Source organism: Helianthus annuus, chromosome 9 (genome assembly GCF_002127325.2).
Source record: "Helianthus annuus cultivar XRQ/B chromosome 9, HanXRQr2.0-SUNRISE, whole genome shotgun sequence".
In the NCBI taxonomy this organism is placed as follows: Eukaryota; Viridiplantae; Streptophyta; class Magnoliopsida; order Asterales; family Asteraceae; genus Helianthus; species Helianthus annuus.
In genome coordinates, this window is record NC_035441.2 from 177,406,394 (window position 1) to 177,422,918 (window position 16,525).

A 16,525-nucleotide genomic window follows, 5' to 3' on the forward strand; every position below is an offset into this window, starting at 1 on the left:
CACGTTCTTTTATGTTTTTAGTCCATTGCGTTTAAAAAAGAACACTTTCTTTTGTGTTTTTCGTACATTGCGTTTTAGAAAGAACAATTTATTTTGTGTTTTTAATTCATTGTGTTTTAGAAAAAAAAATTGTTTTTTATCCATTGCGTTTTAGAAAAAAAATTAATTTTTGGTGTTTTTTGTCCATTGCGCTTTACGCATCTGGGTTATCGAAAACTTTTTTTCAACAGTATAACAATAGTATGCTCATTTTAAAGATAAAAAACGCTCGTTTTTATGGTGCAATTTTATAAAAAAATAATGTCGTATGAAAAAAGTTATTAACATTTTAAAAACAGGAGGAATTGGAGGAGAAAAAAATTATTGACTTGGATGTACTAGAATACCCTTAGACTAACTCACGCGCCTCCTTGTTTTTGTTCAGTCTCAGTTATTTAATCTTAGCCATGGATTACTTAATAGATGGTCAAGATATCTTGGGTGTTAAGTTATAACCTACAACCAAAAATAAAACTCATTTTATGATGCTGAAATAGTGAAATGTTTGACTTGGTAGGCTTTTATCAACTTATATTCAATACTGAATGCACTATATATTTTAACGAATTTATATTTACTGATCAAAAGTATAATATACCATAAGCTTCGACGAATAACCATATAATCTCTGAATCATAAAAAAAGGTAAAAAAAAAAAAAAAAAAAAAACGGTCATGCTTGCATAAATCAATATCCAAACAAAGTTTCAAGATTAGATGCAAATTTATGAAATAATACAAATGACCCTTATATGATCACACAATAAAAAGAATAAAAATTCCATACTAACTTTATTATATTATTACAGCTGGGAACAAGAAGCTGGAGAAATGATGTGAAATCTTGCTTTGTTACAAGATAATCTCTTGTTGAACACTAACATTAAGAGTCTTGTTAGGAAGAACAATGCAATTGATTACCACTACTTCATCTTCAACATTTACAGCTTCACCTGCATTTTATTTTAGTACAATACAATTCTTAGTGAAAGTTGACTTCTAAAGTCAAAGCTTTGACTATTTGGACACTTACCGAGAATTGTCACTCCAAGCTTTGCATTGTGATCTCCTTCAGCCTGGACACGTGACCACCGCCCGATTGAACATTTCCAGCCGACAATTGAGTGAATTACAACGGCATTTTCCTGAAATCACATGATAATGATATTAAGTTACACGTAATCCTTTAAGCCTGCGGGCCAGTGCTAAACTGTAAATTTCTACACCTTGATTTCAACATCGTCAAGAATGATACAGTTGATCAACCTCACACCAGCTCCTACACGTGCATTCGCAGATATCGAGACATTTGGACCAAGCTGTGCATATTAGAAATTAATATAGCAAGTAACTTATCATACTGAATAGAGGTTGGTATTTCAACTTATTTACCATGAATGGGTCGGTTCATCAGTACGGTTATGTTTTGCCTCTAAATAGTCAAATGGGTAAAAAAAAGATTTGCTTTAAAGGAAACGGGCTGGGAGTTGACAGTCGCTAAAAGCGTATTTATAATGCATAAAGCCTCCTCTTTATCATTTTATCTAAAACAAATTAGTTCATTATTGCAAATAGAGTAAAGGAAACAGATGGTCGTTGTGGTTTACCAAAATTTTGGATTTGGTCCCTAGGTTTTCCAAAAGTACATGGATGGTCCCTGTGGTTTACCAAAACTTTGGATTTGGTCCCTAGGTTTTCCAAAAGTAAACGGATGGTCCTTGTGGTTTGCACTTTGTAACGCATTTAGTGCCCAACCAACAAATCAAATCTAAAGGTTTTAGCATGTCCAAGTTAGGGACTAAATGCGTTACAAAGTACAAACCACAGGGACCATCCATGTACTTTTGGAAAAAGCTAGGAACTAAATGCGTTACAAAGTGCAAACCACAGGGACCATACACTTTTGGAAAGCTAGGGACCAAATCTAAAATTTTGGTAAACCACAGGGACCATCCGCGTACTTTACTCCTATTGAAAATATACATTTTTGGACAAGAAGTTCTCACTTCTCAGATCAACCTAACCTATATTGACCCGTTACCAGATATCATCTATTTTCACCCATTACCTAACCCATCCATTTAGCCAACTTTGATATTAAAGATCCAAACGACATTGTATGAAAATGAACATTCTTGTTGTCACTTGTCTCCGCAAAAAGTTTCATTTCTACATAAACACAACACTCAAGATTTTGATATAATCGAAGGAGAACTTAAAATGACCCGTAAATGGTGGAGCCCACTTACCTTTGCAGTTGGATGAACCTTTGCTGACGGGTGAATATAAACATCGCCAATTATGGTGGCGCTTTTTGTACCATCCCCTTCGGTCAAAAGCCGAGGTGAGGTGTACCGAAATAGGGAAAGATACAGGCCAGAACATTTCAACGACATTCTGCATAAATGTGAAAAAAAGGCATATTAAGTTATTAACGACTGAAAAAAAGATTAGATGAATGCTTTATGCTTACGATGACTGCTTACCCAGGCGTTTTTATTTGTTCCCAAAAATCCATAGTTTCATATGTGTACAACTGTTTCTTCCCTGCAAGCGGTGATAATATATCTTGATCTAATCTTACATACTCTGCAGGAAGACTCCTGTCAGATGTATTTGTATTGTTATCATTTTTCAGAAGCATTTTATTCGAATGTATCCACAATACAAAAATAGGGAAGTTTAAGTCACTACAGTAGTACCTTGTTGCTGACTGTAGGGCTTCAAAGCTGGATTGACGCCTAAGATTAGCTGCAAGAGAATATATTATAGATATAGATTAGGAAGTGCACCGAGTGACGCAAAACTGATAACAGAAAATCGTAGAAAAAATAAAATAAAAAAGTAACCTCTGTCTTTTAGCTGTGTGGAAACACCCTGAATAGCAGTGAAAATCTCTGGTGTAAATACGTAAACACCACAATTTATTCTGTCACTGACCTGTAAATCAGATAAAATATTAGACCAAAAGAGCACTCGCGTTTGATGCAAGGAAGGAATAACTTAATTTGTTTAACAAGCCAAGTGGTTGACTTTGACTTTAGTCAAGCACATACAAAAGTTTCAGGTTTCTCAGTATAATGCAGCAATTCATTGGTGTTAGCATCAGCTACCAGCTCCCCAAATTGGTATGCTGTATCAGGGGAAACCTACAAAACAAAACAGAAAAAAAAAAAAAAAAAAAACAAGAAATAACATATGAGCGGATCAAATGAAATTCATTTACCAATTATTTATATTATTATTATTTGTACACTATACTAACCTTTATTACAAGGATCGTTCCCATCCCACCATATCTTTTATGAGCCTCTATAAAAATATGAAACGTTAGAAATTTAATTTTCACGTCAGCATTATTTCCACGATAAATTTTACAACGAGTCTAGTTACCTAGCATCTCAGGTAACGGGAAACTGCAGCAAACATCACAGTTCAGCAAGAAGATGTGTGACTGTCAGGAAAAAAAAATGGTAACACGTTAACGTTCTTTATCACTTGATGAAGTTAATCAAGAATATGAAAGTGAAGGTTAGTACCGGATTATCTTCCATGATCAGATCTCTAAAATTGTAAAGTCCACCAGCAGACCCATGTGGCTTGTCCTCTTTCAAGTATCTATTTTAGAATCATACAAAGCAAACACGATAGCATGATGAATTCAACACCATAAAAGAAAGGCATATATTTCAAGAATAAAAGGATTGAGATGTTACTTGACAGGGACTCTGAGCTCGTTAGATATGGAAGACACGTATAAGGCAAACTCACGCTCCTCGTAGAAACCAACAAGATAGATCTGTACTAGGTTTGGTATCTATAACAGAAACAATTATGCATACGAATATTAAGTTAAATATTTTGAACATGAAACTTTATGATCATGAGTCTGCTTCTAAATCTAACAATAACTAACTGATTTTTTTAGCTTCAGTTTAGTTAGTACATAGAGTTGCATACCCTTTTACACGCAGAGATCGGATGATGAACCATCGGTTGTCCTGCCAGTGGGAAAAGTGGCTTTGGAATATTGAGTGACAATGGCCTGAACCGAGTACCTAAATAACAACAAAAAAGAAGAAAAACTTGTAACATATAATTATTACACCAAAAAAGTAGAAAAAATTCTCTTCACAATCAAATTCCACTGAAAAATACATGTAATTGCAGGTGGTAAACTTGAACACATGCATAATTTCTCAAATTTAACACAATAAGAAAGCAAATCAACTGCAAATTAAGATGGTGAAGTGTGCAATAACACAAGTAGTATGATCAGCTAAACAGTAGGAGATCTAGTGAATTGTAATCGAGTAAGAATGAAAATTTGTAATAAGTTATAGAAGCAATTGAAGTTAAGACGAGACCTTTGGTGGGACCACCAACCATGATCACAGCAACAGCTCTTTCATCTGTGGTCGTCATCCCCATTCGATACCTTGAATCAAACTATGAATTGCTGAATTGTAATTGGCGCCTAATTTGTTACTGAATGAGATTGGTGTGGATCTGAATCTGGGAGTGTGACTGTGTGGTTGAAATGTTGAGGGAGGAGTGAATTTGAAGTGGACCACTCGATCCGGGATAATTAGATGGTATATCTCTATGCCCACTTGGGATCCTTTTAAAGATTTTTATATAGCTAGGCTATGTGTTACGGATATGTGAAATGCGAATAGAAAGTATATGTTGTATATGTGTTACGAAGACGGTGGAGCTTTCACATTCAAGTTTCCTGTTTTGTCGCCCCTTAAATATACCGAGGCTTTGTTTTATGTTTTGGGAGGTGTGAAATGTGAATAGAAAGTGTGTTGTATATGTGTTACGAAGGTGGTCGAGCTTTCACATTCAACTTCCGTGCCCCTGTGTTTGTGCCCCCTTTTAAAGATTTTTATATACTGAGGAGGTTGTGTTATGGGATGTGTGAAATGTGAATAGAAAGTGTGTTGTATATGCATTACGGAGATAGTGGAGCTTTCACATTCAAGTTTTGTTAATGTAAGCTTGAAACTTATTGGTTGACTGGTTGTTGAGAATATGAGCGATGGTTATATTTGTTATATTGAAAAAGATCTTTTTTTCTATTCATAAATCTCTTTTAGGTTTTGAGAGCGAACCTTAGAGCAACTGGTAAGGTTGTTGCTTTGTGACCTTGAGGCCATCGGTTCAAGCCATGTAAACGGCCTCTTGCACAAAGTGTAGGGTAAGTTTGTGTACATCAAATCGTGAAGCGGTCCGCCCCACCTCCGACACTGCGCAAATGCGGAAGCGTAGTGCACCTGGTACCCTCTTATATATTTTGCGATACAACTGAGTACTGATTTTCTAAAATGTTCAGACTCCATGAAAATAAAAATTGGGTCTTATATCGACCGAAAAAAAATCTTGGGAACTTTATATTCAAACAATAAAGTAGAATATAAATCTTGAAACCAATCTTGCGAAACATATTTGACGCCCCATACACAATAGATCCAAAGAACTCCAAAATTAATTAAATGATCTCAAATGAGAGTACTACAATTTACGTTGGACCTTATGTGAGGTTCTTGTTTGGTCTTCAACAACAAAATCATGATTCATAAGATCAATCAAACAATATTACTTTCATGATAGGGGTGTAACGGTGTTACAAGATATTGGTTTAGGTATTGTCTTATGAGACACTTTTCCATTAAATTAAAAAGCCTTTGCTAGACTTCTCTTTTTTGTTCTTTTACTTCCTTGCTTCATCGGTTATTAGCAACCATCTCTATTTATTTCTTCATTACTAGTGAACGTATCTCAAAAGCCAGGGGCGGACCTATCATGCACGTAGGGTAGTCTCTGCTACCCTTTAACTTTTCACTGTAAGTGCAAATTTTTTTCGTTTCATCGTTTTTTCCATTCCACTACCCGAAAAAAAAAATATTACGCTACCCCTCCTCAATAGCCCTACACCCTTCACCCTTGTACTCTTAAAGTTTAATTGAAAGCCCAAACAAATACAAAAGCCCACTCCCTTTGTTCTTTGTTTTTGAAGGCGGGACAATCTCAAAAGAACACTGCTTCAGCGACCTCACAGAACCATCGAGGACCCACTGCTGCTGCCGGCCAGCCGCTGCTCCGGCCTCCGAATCTCTGACATCCGGCCAGCCTACTCCGACCAGTTCCGGTCGCCTACCAATTTGGGTATTCTTCCACTTCTTCTTGTTTATATAAATTGTTAATTTGGAATTGTTTATGGGCAATTGAATGATTGTTTATGGTTAGCATTGATTATGGATTAGGGTTTATGTGTAAATTGGAATTGATTAGGGTTTATTTGTATATCAGAATTGATTATGGTTTAAATTTTGTTTCTTCAAAAATTAGGGAACTTGGAAGATGAAAAAACAAAGTCTTATTAGCAATTTTTTTAAACGAAAATTCCAAGAAAATGATGATATTGGTCCAACTCCAAGTTTAAATATTGATGATGGTATCCAGGCAAATGTAGATATCGGTCCAAGTTCAAATATTGATAATGATATGCAAGAAAATGATGATATTGGTCTAAATATTCCTTCGGCTTTAAGTCCTTCAATACGAAATACAATCGATTTGGCTGATCTTCCTTCGGATCCCTCTGATAGACCACCTATTGCTAGTTATCATCCTAATCAAATAGATGACATAAGGAGAGCGTATCTTGTTAAAAAGGCTTTTCAACCACGAGGTCATGACTTTAAATGGACAAACTATTCTAGTGGTCGGAGACGTTTTAATGTGAAATGGTTTGATAAATATGATTGGTTGGAGTATAGCACTAAACAAGAAAAGGCATATTGCTTATGTTGTTACTTGTTTAATGAAAGTGTTGGTAATCAAGGTGGAAGAGAGGCTTTTGTAAGTGGAGGCTTTTGTAATTGGAGTAAACCAGGTGCCTTAAAAAAACATGTTGGGTTACTTAACAGTTTACATAATAAGGCGGCACAAAAATGCAACAATCTCTCGAACCAAAAGCGATCCTGTGATGCGAAAATCACTAAGCATAGTAAGGAAGAAAAGATTGCAAATCAGTATTGATTAATGGGTTTTGTTCGTAGTGCTGGATCCTATGATGCGAAAGTCACTAGCATTGGTTTTACCAGTTGCAACCGTTTTCTCTAAAATCAAGCTAATCAAGACATATTTACGCAATCGAATGGGTGAAGAGTATTTGTGTGATGCTCTAATTTGTGCGATCGAAAGAGAAACTTTTGATAAAGTGAAGGAAAAGGATGTAAGGGCTCGATTTCAAGCTTTCAAAATCCAAAGAGAAATCTATTAGGTATTTTTTTAAATTTATTTATTATCGTGTTTCTATTTTTGTTTCGTTTACATTGTATGAAGTACGGTAAAAAAAATTTGAATGTTGCTCTTGAAATTTTGGTTTAGATCAGTCACTTGAATTTTGGTTTAGATCAGTCACTGTCAAAAGCATCTCACAAAATGGCATCTTTAGAGTTGCAGGATTGAAAGAATAATTGCGAGAACTATTGGAGTGTGGTTCCATTACAGCAAACGTATATTCGTTGGGCAGTTGTTCATCATCATCATCATCATACTCAGTAAATCCCATCAATAGCAAAACTAAGATAGCGTCTGAGGAGGGTAAGATGCAGACAGCCTTACCTCTACCCCGAAGGAATAGAGAGGCTGCTTCCAGTGAGACCCCCGGCTCCATAGTAGTTTTGCATCAAGCCTTGGACATAAGGCGCTAACACATAAGGCGCTAACTCTCGGCAAAAGGCCGATTAGTGCATATACTCTCTTGTCGTTGGGCAACTGTTGGGATAACTAATTTGACCTAACTTTAAGGTGGTAATTTTTTATCAACAAAAGACACGAGGTTGAGACTACCAAATAAACAAGACGTGATATTAAGGTGGTAATCTATTATCAAACAAAGACATGAGGTTGAGGCTACCAAATTAATAAGACGTGATAGTGATTTCTACCGGCTTAAAGATACATTGTGTTATGAAAGAAAACTCGCAATCAAGTAAGGCCATGGGGTATGGGGCTTGGGTTGGGGCGTGGGTTGGCTGAAAACGTCCAAGTCACCACCCCGGGGGCTTGGGTTGGGCGTGGGTTTTGGGCATGACCCCCATTGGCGTGGGTTTGAAGCCGGGCGTGGGGCGGGCTAGCAAGTGATATGGCAGGCTCTCAATGGCCAAACCAAACTCATGCCTCCCAACCCAAGCCCCACCATACCCCATGGGCGTGGGTTTGAGTGGTGGGAGGGCTCCCATTCCACGTGTTAACCAATGCCCCAACCCAAGCCCCACCATACCCCATGGTCTAAAGTAGATTAAAGCGAATTTGTTAATATTCACTGTAATCAACATACATCTTATTATATTTTATTTTTTCTCTTAACGCAGGAAATTATAGAAACCATAAAAATATTATTGAGCTTAAGGAATGTGTGTTATATATTTCACATGATCAAACACCCCTACCAAACCAATTCATTATTAAGAGACTTTTATGTATTGTAGTTAATTACTGAAAACTCACAAGTCAAGTCATGTTTAAAAACATTAAGTTTACTACAATAGCAACCCTTTCAATAGCATCGATTATGCTTGAAATTTTGTTTATGAATTCAACCCATGATCAAAATACCAAGCATTTCGCACTTAAGGCTTATAATCAGAAGTCATACTTATTATTAAAATTTCTACTCGGGAGATCTGACTCGTACATATTACATAGGTAACTAATGCAAGAACACAAGTGCCAAACGGTACAGACTTTTTTGTCATCCTAAAGCTTAGAAGGAGGTGTATACCAACCCCAAGGCTCGTTGGAGATATAATGTGTCACCTGCTTCACGCTCAAGTAATTATCAAGTCCCCTGGAAATAGATGTATAAATTATTAAGTACAAAAGAATAAGATTATATAAAAATGCATGTTGTTAAAAAAATAATGATTACCATTCTCCAAGTTCACGACCGAAACCGCTACGCTTTTTCCCACCCCATGGAGCTTGAGAGAAGCATGGCTGTGAGCAGTTGACCCACACAATACCTGCCTCAAAAGCCTGCACGAATAAAACAAAATTCTAAATTAGTCACATATAGGGATCACGATTCGGACCCTAAACACTATATATGCATATAATCAGGTTTTGGTTGCCTCATCTAACCCGTTTAATCAACTTATCGTGTTCAGATTGACCTGTTTTATTAAACGGGCCAGGTCGTGTTCGGGTTGACCAATTAAACATGCTGATCCATCAACACGTTTATGGATCATACGATTAACCTGTCAAGCCATTCACAACATACTATCTGTTGACTAGTATATAGATAAATGGTTTAAACCGGTCATGTTCAGGTCATACGATTTTAAAGGTATGTGCTTCTTTGACATGAATATATATACAGGTCATGACCAGAACGATTCAATTACATAATTGCCACTCCTAGACTCACAAATCGATTGTAAATTGCGATGCCTGTGTTAGCTTCTACTTAAGTTGTTAATACCTTTGCCACGCGATCACACCGCTCCAAATCATTGGATATAACAGCAGAACCCAATCCATAACTGTTACAATAACATATGAGACGGGAAATGTTAAACAAGAAAAAAAGAACATTTTTTTAGTGAAATAAATTTTATCTCACTGGGTGTCATTTGCTAGTTCGATTGCTTCTTGTTCTGTAGAAAATGTTTTAACACAGAGGACAGGTCCGAAAACTTCGTCTCTCCAAATTTGCATGGATGTGGTAACATCAGTAATGATGGCTGGCTCCATATAGAACCCTTTTGTCAAATGTTGGGGACGCTTCCCTCCAAACAAAACGGTAGCACCTTCCCTTTTGGCTGTTTCAACGAACTTCAACACCTTCTCATACTGGATTTTTAAATAATTTAGAAATCGGTCATATTGATAAGTCTTGTTTTCGTAACTTTTTGTGTCTTTGATCTTTTTACCTGTCCAGCACTAACCACAGGTCCGAGCCTACAACCTTCCTCCAATGGATCAGAAATCTTGATGTTTTTAGCCCACTTTACAAGCTTGTCTAGAAACTCTTTGGCAATACTTTCCTGAAATATCAACATATATATATATATAAAATATTGTATATAACATAGCATATTTACCACTGCATACTTACATGCAGTATAAGGCGAGAAGTTGCACTGCAGATTTGTCCATTAGTCCAGAAGCAACCAAAAAGTGCCCACTCCACAGCTGTTTGAACCCAAGGCAAAAAAGTTATTATCATATGTGTTCTCCATTAAATGCAATATTAAAAACATGAAAGACACGATAATCAAAATTTATGATGTACAAAACAATTAAAACAACCTTTATCAATGTCAACATCGTCAAACACAACTATTGGACTCTTTCCTCCGAGCTCAAGTGTAACAGGCTGCCAAACAAACAACGCACGCAAACGATTAAAAGAGTTTGATTCACAGTTAACCTCAACTTTCAATTCCAACATGTTTCTTTTTATTATTGATAGGAATAGGAATAGGAATAGGGATAAGAATAACAATACCTTAACATTTTGAGCTGCAGCAGTCATAATCTTGCTTCCTGTAGCACTGCTACCAGTGAAAGCAATCTGTTTAAGAAACAAAACAGTATTTGAATGTCCTTTTGGATTATAAAAGCACGAAACATGTTAAACTAAAATATAAATTTTACTCAACCTTATCAACATCAGGGTGAGCAGCCAAAGGAGCACCTGCTTCAGGACCCAATCCCGTCACAATATTGAGAATACCAGGGGGCAGCCCCACCTCCCTGCATACTTCGCCTAATTCCAGGCACGTGCTAGAATTATATTAACAAATGATATATATAAGAATATCATACACCGTAATGCAAAAAAAAAAAAAACAGAAAATGATAAGATAGGACTTACACAGATGCCAACTCTGATGGCTTAAGTACTGCAGCACACCCAGCAGCCAGTGCAGATGCAACTTTCCAAGTAGCCATTAGCAAAGGATAATTCCTATAGAAAACAAATAAAATAGAATATAAGAAAAATATTTATTACAAAATACAAATCATTATTACAGTAGAGGTAGAGAGTACCATGGAGTAATCAGCCCAACAACACCAATTGGTTCCCTGATGATATGGCATTTAAAGGTATCCATTGGAAGATTAACAGGTGCGTTTTGTTTTGCATCCAAAGCTTCAGCAAGATCAGCATTATATTCAAAACATCCAGCAACGTCATCCTGAGTAATAACAGATACATGAGCTGGTTGTATGCTTAGTTAAGAAAATATAGCAAAATGATTATATGCAATGGACATACCATATCCCATGCTGCTTCATCAAGTGGTTTTCCGCAATCAATGGCTTCAAGCTTAGCGAACTTATCCTTTTTCTCAGTAACCTATGCATAGTTGAAAGCTTTAGCATATTAACAATAGAAAACAAACCGAACCCAAATTTAAAATATCATCCAGAAAATCCTTACCTTTGCAGCAATGGCACGAAGATACTTTGCACGATGAGCCCCAGAAGCTGATGCCCATTCTTTTCCTCCATCACGTTTAAGAGCTCTGCGTGCTGCTTTCACAGCAATATCAATATCCTCAGCGGTAGCTGCTGGTATATCCCCTGCAACATATTTTTCAACACATGCAAGTAACGTTAGCAAGTCAAGACATGAACAGACCAAACAGTTAAGAATCAAGAACATCAGGTAGTAGATTGCATAATGCACACATGAGATTAACAATAATAATATAATATAACTTTTTATCACAGGAAACATGGAAGCCAGAGTAATATTAAAAAATAATGTAACCTTCATTTGATCTGCAGGAATTGCAAAAACACACACACACACACACACATTGCAAGATGACAAATTTGAAGAGATAAATAATGTAACCTTCACCACTGATGATGGAAAATTGATTCTAAAATGTTAATGTCTTATATTTAAGGTCAAAATAAACTTCGGATGATCATCGATCAATCGAGTTGCTGCAAGAGAACCGATTCACGACAATATATGTTAAATTACTTGATACAATTATCAGATTTTCACAATAATCTACCATAAAAATCGCTTCAACGTTACATAAACAGAAGTATAAAGTTGTACAAATTAAAATCAATCTCCTGTATTATCAGTCCGTCAGTAGAATAGTAGATATAATAAACAAATACAGATCTTACATACGATATTCTAACTAGAGACCTGATTATCAGCAACTTAACCTAACAAAACGAATCTATCACAAAACAGTCGGTTAATCAAAGACAAATCGCATCGAATCGGAATCAACCGTACATGCGTCTGATTTTATACAATAAACTACAAATCCACAGCAGAACAGCTATCTATTCGATTCAATAACACATAAAAGTATTTAAAATTGGCGAAAATAAATATACCGACGATCTCTTCGGTAGCAGGATTGATGACAGGGATGCGATTCTTCCTAACAGGTTCTCTCCATTCTCCGTCAATGAATAACTGACGAAACGGTATCGAAATCGCCATATCTGACTTGGAGATTTGTGCGAATGTAGCGAGCAACTTCGATCGCCGAAATAGGCTTGAGGTTACTTGAAATAGTAAGAGTCGGTGAGTGAAAGTTAGGTATTTATAACTCCACGGCGGCGATGCGACGGAGGACGGTAATGTATTTGTTTGGATGATTGGATCAAGTTTGTTGTGTTTCAATGTAAGGTTTGGGGTTTATAAATTAATAGAGGGGATATAAAACGTGTAGAAATCCGATCGCGATTTGAGGATCTTATCTGATAGATCATTTTTTATTTGATTTGTAGGTTTTCATGGCCTTTTTTAGCCTTGTAGCCTAGGTGATGGCTTTTTTTAAATCAATTATTTTTGTAGCCTTGTAGGTTTTCATAAAATTATCTATTATCTATTATATATAATAAATGAAAAAAATTTGGGACACGTGTCAGCTTGTAGTGCAATCTCACAACTATTTGGGCGGGAAAATTATGGGTCTTTGTATACGGGCGAGACGCGGTACCCATACTTGGTTTTCGACCCGAGTATATAAATGTTCTAAAAACCTAAATTCCCACATTCGTGTCTCTATTTTTCCATTTTTCTGCCGTCATCTACTAAAACCCTAATGGATCCTTCACTGCTACTTGAACCACTCCATACAAACTGTAGGTATCAATGTCCTATCGTTAATCTTGATTTCTTTTAAAGTTTGTTTGAGAATCCTTACTTGTTTCAAAGTTTATTTGAATAGAGAAACAGAAATTTACATCAAAATTCATCATAATCTTCGTCTTTTCATCTCCACCTTTTGTTTTAGAGAGTGAAAGTAACAATTTGTAGTGAGAGAAATTCCAGATATCGAACTCCGGCGAAAATCCGAATCTCCTGCGAACCGGATCTGAGTTATGGTGAAAATCCGAATCTCCAGGTATGTTTCATCGAAAATCAATATGAGTCATTACAAGTATGTTTCATCAAAAAAATGTAAGGTTTAGGGTTTCTCTTGGTCTTATGAAGGTGGTGGTTTAATGCCACAACGAAAGGTCGACGACTAGGGTTCCAGCAGCACATAAATCTCACCAGTTGTGGTTTCAGCCAGTATCGGTAAACTGTTGTTCCTTTTTGTCCAAATCAAATCAGGGTTCTTAAATTGTTGATCCCATGTTATCTTTATCGGTAAACTGTTATCTTTGCAGTGACATATATCGATGATCTTTACATTATTACTATGTGTTCATATTTAAATGAAACGTTTTTTCGGATTCGTCACTGACTTGAAGAATAATCAGCTTCCGCTGCAAAATATGCTTTCAATACGTATATGATTTATAGTTTAAGTGTTTTTTTCTTGATTTGTAGGTGTTATTTTATGTATAATGGACATTATTTGCTGTAGAGATTAAGTAATTCCTTTTTTTTGGCGATATATTAAAATTCACTTTGTAGAAAGTTGTTTCTTATTTGATTTTCAAAATCGAGTCGGGTCACCAGATTAGGTGATTTATTTTTTAATTTTTTCTTAAATCATTGAGAGATCAGTTGTATATTGTTAAAGATACAATCTTTTAAATTTGTGAGGTCAAACAGGACTTACTATTGTTTTCTAACAGTTAAAAAGCTTAATACTGGAGCTCATGAGTTGGTCATGGAGGGATATAATTGTAGATGCAAGGATGGAGTACGCAAAATTTCTCCAAGAAATGGATAAAGAAGTTCAAAACTCACGACATATAAAAGAGAACAACAAAAGATCTTGATGAATTTATGAACAAGGTAGCCTAGGTCTTAGACTTTCAATGTTCTAAGTTTTAGTTATCATACACTTTTAGAGAAAGTAATAAGATTTATATATCTTATGTGACAAATATTCAGGTTAGGCGTTGTGCAAGTGTTTCCAATGATGAAATTCGGGGATCTATCAAGTTGTTCAATGATGAGCTCACCTTGGATAACATCAGTAGGTTGGTTGTTGCCAGTATTCAGATTTTCTACACTTGATGCATTTTGTATTTTTCTCTCATAAGCATTTACATTGATTTTTACCACAGACCTCTGTTTGTGAATATGTGCAAATATAATGCCATCGGCCTATTTGGAACAGATGCATACGTGCGTTATATGCTTCGTAAGAGGCTGCAAGAGTAAGTTACCATAATACCATATCCATATCCTAGATTTTTTGTTTAAAAATTGACTGGTGAAACTAGGACCCTTGGCTGTATTACAACGCATGGGAAAGCTTATATCTTCATTAAAGTGTAAGTTTCCAATGCATTTTGTGTTAATATCGTATGTTTTCGGTTTACTTTGAGTGCTTTCGTGATAATGGGACTCCCACTTTTCAATATTCTTATGTTTTTTTGACCGTTTTGTATTTGTTACATATGCTGGTGGTCTAAAATTTATATTTATTATATGTTTTCTGACCGTTTTTTCTTTTGTTTTGGTGAAAGTTCTATCAAGATCCAAAACAATACGTTGAAGGAACATGGAAGGATGGAGGTCAAGTTATAATGGGTTTGAGTAAACATAAACTATAATTAACAAATATGCAAGATGCTTAGAAACGGAATGAAAAGTAAAAATCCAAATTAAACAGTAATACAATACTTTTTAATTTTTTTCCTCTCTTGTGCAACTATTAAAACACCTGCAATAGAGGTTTTTAAACTCCATGGATGCCCATGTGACATTCATGGGTGGAGAAGCCACAGATGCCTCATTGCATGGGTATGTCCATGGTTGTTTTTGGGATCAGATGTCCGTGTGTGGCTCTTTTGGTTTTTTCCATTGAATTTTTTCATTTAAAAAATAAAATGAAGCTATGGAAACAGGGTTGGCAAGCGAATCTGAACATAATGGCAAAACCGAAATCCGAAACATTCGGGACTGGTAATGGAATGGGTATTCAGGCATAGGATTGGTTTAAAAAAAATTCACGGGCATAGGAGAGGTATGAAATATGGCGATAGCAGAACTGGTACGTGAAAACATATACCCGTTTACCTGAACCATATATTCGAAAATATAACTGAACATATCTACTCATTGGTTTTGTTACACTTTTATATTGGAAGGACAATACACCCGAGTTTTTTGTTCCAGAAAAAAAAAATAATAGTCTTATCCTTCTGATGGTCGGGGGTTGGGTCGCTGAATATGCTTTTCACTATGCTAAAGCTAAGGGTAGAGATAGAGTATCTGCTATACACAAAGCTAACATTATGCAGAATACAGGTGATCTTTTTTTGAAGGTTTTAATTTATTATATTTTGAGATGTTATAGATTGGCAAAGATCTTATTATGTTTGATTATGCTAAATTGCTATTTTTAATAGTGTTGTTGGGAGGTTGCTGAGAAGTACCCTGATATAAAATATGAGAAAGTTATCATTGACAATTGTTGTATGATGGTACATCCTTTATCTAAATAAGAATATTACTAGAGTCATTATTTTTTATTTTTTTTTTGTATATGTAGCTGGTAAAGAATCCATCACTATTTGATGTGTTAGTGATGCCTAACCTTTATTGTAACCTTTGTGCTAGATTGATTAAAGGATTAATGTACTTTGTTCGTCATGCATTATACATTTTGAATAATATATATATATATATATATATATATATATAACCTATGTCAGTAAAAATCATTGATGCAGCAAGCCTTTATCTCTTGCAAAGAATGAATGAGCTCCTCAGTCGGTTTGTTAATAAACCGGTTTGTTAATAAACGAAGGTGGGTTAGTAAGGATCTCTTATTGTGAACATTGAAAGCAAATTATGTAACATGTGAATATGTTTGTATTATTTTGTTTATATATTAATCATTAATAATTAAGATAAATGACTTGCGTAACATGTCAATATGTTTGTATTATTTTGTTTATATATTAATCATTAATAATTAAGATAAACTAGATTTACGACCCGCCGCATTGCGGCGGGTATTCTTTAGTTATAACTAAGTTGATTTAGGACGCGCACGTTATGTTGAACC

At 35.6% G+C, this 16,525-nt stretch overlaps 4 protein-coding genes across 14 annotated transcripts; 2 read left to right on the plus strand and 2 right to left on the minus strand.

The window, feature by feature from the left end:
* Window positions 1-698: 698 nt before the first annotated feature.
* On the minus strand, window positions 699-4,667 carry LOC110879772 (mannose-1-phosphate guanyltransferase alpha). The gene is made up of 14 exons (XM_022128300.2): window positions 4,406-4,667; window positions 3,999-4,096; window positions 3,755-3,855; window positions 3,578-3,656; window positions 3,432-3,492; window positions 3,304-3,350; window positions 3,095-3,187; window positions 2,888-2,978; window positions 2,741-2,789; window positions 2,525-2,641; window positions 2,288-2,435; window positions 1,265-1,357; window positions 1,072-1,183; window positions 699-991 (listed from the first exon to the last, which is right to left on the minus strand). Exons 1-14 carry the CDS (start codon window positions 4,467-4,469, stop codon window positions 891-893), a joined length of 1,254 nt encoding a protein of 417 aa, XP_021983992.1. The 5' UTR covers window positions 4,470-4,667; the 3' UTR covers window positions 699-890.
* Window positions 4,668-5,972: 1,305 nt separating this feature from the next.
* LOC110879771 lies at window positions 5,973-8,008 on the plus strand. 3 transcript variants are annotated; one of them, XR_004868054.1, is made up of 3 exons: window positions 5,973-6,209; window positions 6,393-7,329; window positions 7,504-8,008. XR_004868054.1 is itself a non-coding variant. In XM_022128299.2 (2 exons), the coding sequence occupies exon 2, from the start codon at window positions 6,405-6,407 to the stop codon at window positions 7,083-7,085; it is 681 nt and encodes a 226-aa protein (XP_021983991.1). In that variant the 5' UTR covers window positions 5,974-6,209; window positions 6,393-6,404; the 3' UTR covers window positions 7,086-7,435. The 3 variants fall into 3 exon arrangements, 1 of the variants encoding a protein (XP_021983991.1); XR_004868055.1 differs by having other exon boundaries at window positions 5,977-6,209; window positions 6,507-7,329; XM_022128299.2 differs by lacking the exon at window positions 7,504-8,008 and having other exon boundaries at window positions 5,974-6,209; window positions 6,393-7,435.
* Window positions 8,009-8,657: 649 nt separating this feature from the next.
* On the minus strand, window positions 8,658-12,850 carry LOC110879770 (betaine aldehyde dehydrogenase 1, chloroplastic). Its single transcript, XM_022128298.2, has 14 exons — window positions 12,435-12,850; window positions 11,506-11,648; window positions 11,341-11,421; window positions 11,112-11,260; window positions 10,936-11,028; window positions 10,721-10,844; window positions 10,567-10,632; window positions 10,368-10,434; window positions 10,174-10,250; window positions 9,989-10,102; window positions 9,679-9,908; window positions 9,538-9,598; window positions 8,983-9,089; window positions 8,658-8,901 (listed from the first exon to the last, which is right to left on the minus strand). Exons 1-14 carry the CDS (start codon window positions 12,541-12,543, stop codon window positions 8,811-8,813), a joined length of 1,512 nt encoding a protein of 503 aa, XP_021983990.1. The 5' UTR covers window positions 12,544-12,850; the 3' UTR covers window positions 8,658-8,810.
* A 225-nt stretch (window positions 12,851-13,075) lies between these two features.
* On the plus strand, window positions 13,076-15,981 carry LOC110879769 (LETM1 domain-containing protein mdm28, mitochondrial-like). 9 transcript variants are annotated; one of them, XR_002558976.2, is made up of 7 exons: window positions 13,103-13,190; window positions 13,343-13,453; window positions 13,543-13,629; window positions 14,136-14,298; window positions 14,398-14,486; window positions 14,574-15,762; window positions 15,864-15,981. XR_002558976.2 is itself a non-coding variant. In XM_022128296.2 (7 exons), exons 3-7 carry the CDS (start codon window positions 14,290-14,292, stop codon window positions 15,037-15,039), a joined length of 303 nt encoding a protein of 100 aa, XP_021983988.1. In that variant the 5' UTR covers window positions 13,201-13,453; window positions 13,543-13,629; window positions 14,136-14,289; the 3' UTR covers window positions 15,040-15,981. The 9 variants fall into 9 exon arrangements, 1 of the variants encoding a protein (XP_021983988.1); XR_002558980.2 differs by having other exon boundaries at window positions 14,574-15,505; window positions 15,603-15,981; XR_002558979.2 differs by having other exon boundaries at window positions 14,574-14,783; window positions 14,979-15,981.
* The last annotated feature ends 544 nt before the right edge of the window (window positions 15,982-16,525 follow it).